The following is a 3,299-nucleotide window of genomic DNA, read 5'->3' on the forward strand; positions in this document are numbered from 1 at the left end:
GTGGCTTTGGATTAGGCCAAAGCTTCCATTTGTTGCAACGGAGCTGTGAATCAAGAATACAGCGATAATCATAATGTCGGGCCAGGCCTTGAGATCTTGCAAGTATATGTTGCCTCTTACAGAAGGATGGCCAAATAGATCAGCCAGAGAAGAAGCTATAGTGGCAACCATTTAACAGTATAACTCCAGGTCAACCAATGCAATTGAATAACCTTTCTTAAATACAAGCTTACACTTTTGGACAAATGTTCCATAACTGAAAAAAAAACTACTGTATTTTCTTGTGTTTTATATTTTAGAATGGGAGCTTGTATTGTGAACTTCATAGCCAAATGGGAGGTTGTGGCTCCCCTTTTTTATCGTATTGCTTAATTAGAAGTACTATGTAGCTATTTTACTTGAACCATAGCATTCTGAAAAAGTGCATGGCGTGCGTTTGAACCTGCAAACAGGAAGCACATAAGTAATTAAAATTATGGACTTCAAATCTGAAATTAGTTTGGAGGATGCGGGAAAATAGCTGCTCTAGGTTATAATTGACGGAAATGTTGCTTAAGAAACATTCAAATTGAAGTCGATAAATAAGATTAGGCCTTTTCAGGACAATTAGTACAACTAGCTTATTGTTTAAATGGTCATCATGTTACATGACGCTGTAAACTAATGGCTTCTATGTGGTTTGATCAGATTGTTTCCTCCAGAAAAAAAAGATATAAATAGAAGTGTTGTCATAATTCAGCCATCCAGAAAACATAACTGCTTGAGACCCTATGGAAAGCAAAATTAGTATCTAAGGCACACCGATAAATAAGATACTTTTCTTGAATGGACAAATCACTTGAGTTCTTAGTTTATATATAAGCTTGAAAACAAGGACAAAGGAAACTGCGCTTCAAGCTATTTTTTCTTTCTCATGTTTTTTTATTTAAGAAAAAACCTAATTAGAAAGGCAGGCCTGGTGCAAACGGTAGAGTCTTACCGTCTGTGACCGAAATGTCCCGGATTCGAGTCGCGGTCTCCTCGCATTGCACTGGCGAGGGTAAGGCTTACCACTAACACCCTTCCCCAGACCCCGCACAGAGCGGGAGCTCTCTGCACTGGGTACGCCCTTTAGGAAAAGACCTAATTACAGGAAGTTGGGTACAGACCAAACTGATGTTGGTCACAATAAGGTGGATTTACCAAAATGTTTTGAATACACACTATATACATATATTTTGTAAGTTTTTTGACACGTCATGCTTTATATATAGGACTTGCAACGAATATTGCAAACAACTCCTGCGTAAGCATTAGCAAAACCAAATTATTTTTGGGCAATCGGTAGGACACCCTGTAAACATTCCTAGTATGCATGAGTGATGACACTTAACACAGCTGGATGACAGATCATGGCATGTGCACTTCAAATGAGACTCCAGTTGTCTCTAGTATTGATTAGTGCTACAATTCATCCTCTGCATGGTTATGGGTGTATTGCTTTAAAGATCAGTAAGACAAAATCGTATTTCATAACATTGATTAGACCATTAATAGTAGGAACCACAAAATGTAAACACATTTGAGTTTGCAAAGGCCTAAGGGATGAATACAGACCTCTGATGCCTCTATTGTCAAGTATCAGAATACACAGGAGAGCTGAGAAGGCTGATGAAATTGCTGCATATGGCGATGGCACAAATCCTTCTTTACTGTATCTCAAATTACCATCATTTTTTTATTCAGATTTGCACCAACCTAATAAGTTTGCAAAATGAGCGAGCTGCCGATTTTTGGACATTACACAGTATGATAGAAGACAAACATCTAAATTCACATATTGATAACAAAAGGAGACAGAAACATGGCAATGATTGAACCTGCAAGGCTATATGCAAAAAGGATATTAAAAACAACTCATGCTTATGCCCAATCGAGTACCTGAGGCTTTGTCAGTATCACTAAACACGAATAGTCGCTATGCAAGAAGAACCTTCTACAGGAAGGCAAGAATAGAAATCATATATCCTGAACTATCGACAAAGGATTCATTCCTTGTTAAAAAAATGAAGCTTTAAACCTAGATTATCAGGAATCCTAGTTTAATTACAGATTATATGGACTTTTTAATCTTTAACCCGTTACCTTGCGACGCAGGAAGCTGTATCTTGTCATGGGCTTTACTGTTCTCCATGGCGCCACGGGCGGCTCGGTGCTCCGTTGAGTTGCTGAGCTGCGCCGGCGGCCATCCGATGTTCCTGTGCCATTCCTTCGCGGCGGCCCTGCTTTGTTTTTTCTATGGGTTGCAGCGGAGGTTCAAGTCCCTATGGATGGGTGCTGCCGCCACATCTATTGCTGGAGCCGCAAGGCCGACGCACCAGCGCTTTGCTTGAATTGACGGCGCGCACGGCGAGGCCGGAGCCAGGCGTCGAGTGGCCAGTGCGGCGAACAGGATGAGGTGGAGCCGAAGCAGCGCAGGTCTGGCGTGGTGGTCAGCATGGGAGGGGGGCCCTGCGGCCCCTGCTACCTTGGCGCGGGCGCCGCTGAGGCCCGCGCGGGCGCGCGGCAGGCGGCAGCTACAGTGGCCCCGCCCAGGGCCCCTGCCGGGAGCCGGCCATGACGGGGAGATGTGTCCGCGCCCGTGGCAGGGGCCGACAACCGCGGGGGCCGCGTCGGGGGAGGCGTCGACACTCGGTAGCGGCGGATGCGGTGGCGCGCGTCACCCGCAGGGGGAGGGGGCACGGCCGTGCAAGGGCCGGGGGCGGCCACCGGCGGGCCCCTCCCGTGCCGGCGCGGCACCGCGCGTACGGTGGGCACGCAGGAGCGGGAGCCAGAGGAGGCGGCGGAAGCGTCGGTACTCGGTACTGGCCTCGCTGAGGCCATGATTCGCGAGCACCCGGTTCTCCATCTTAAGGGGCGAACGGATGGGTCCACGCCCGAACTGACCCGCAATCGGACGGTCCAGATCGCCTGATTGCTCGATCCAATGGCTTACGGCTTAACGGGCGACGTGGCACGATGGTTAGCTCGCTTTTGTAGGCAGGATTCCTATATAGAGATTGGATGACGTAGATTGTTCGAATTAAGTAAAAGCACCAATAGAGCGTCGTTACAAACTATTGAATTTTCAAAGTAGTCGTGTCAGCTTGCGTTGATGCATGCACCCTGCCATATATATGCTTGAATGCACCCTTCGTTTAATATATTGAATTAAGCTTTACAAACTATTGAATTTAATTAAGTTTCCCCAGAGCTTCTACGTAGTCTAGACAATCAACATCGTTTAATTATAATAGATAATAACAAGGGATTGTACTAGC

General features: G+C 45.9%; 1 protein-coding gene across 1 annotated transcript; it reads right to left on the minus strand.

The window, feature by feature from the left end:
- Positions 1–2,502: 2,502 nt before the first annotated feature.
- Positions 2,503–2,862, minus strand: LOC136532819 (classical arabinogalactan protein 9-like). Its single transcript, XM_066525400.1, has one exon. It carries the CDS (start codon positions 2,860–2,862, stop codon positions 2,503–2,505), a length of 360 nt encoding a protein of 119 aa, XP_066381497.1.
- Between the last annotated feature and the right edge of the window lie 437 nt (positions 2,863–3,299).

This window comes from Miscanthus floridulus, unplaced genomic scaffold, assembly GCF_019320115.1.
Source record: "Miscanthus floridulus cultivar M001 unplaced genomic scaffold, ASM1932011v1 fs_71_1_2, whole genome shotgun sequence".
In the NCBI taxonomy this organism is placed as follows: Eukaryota; Viridiplantae; Streptophyta; class Magnoliopsida; order Poales; family Poaceae; genus Miscanthus; species Miscanthus floridulus.

Bases quoted from the DNA above. Each gene is read 5' to 3' on its own strand.
- LOC136532819 (XM_066525400.1), bottom strand. From the start codon at position 2,862: ATGGCCTCAGCGAGGCCAGTACCGAGTACCGACGCTTCCGCCGCCTCC.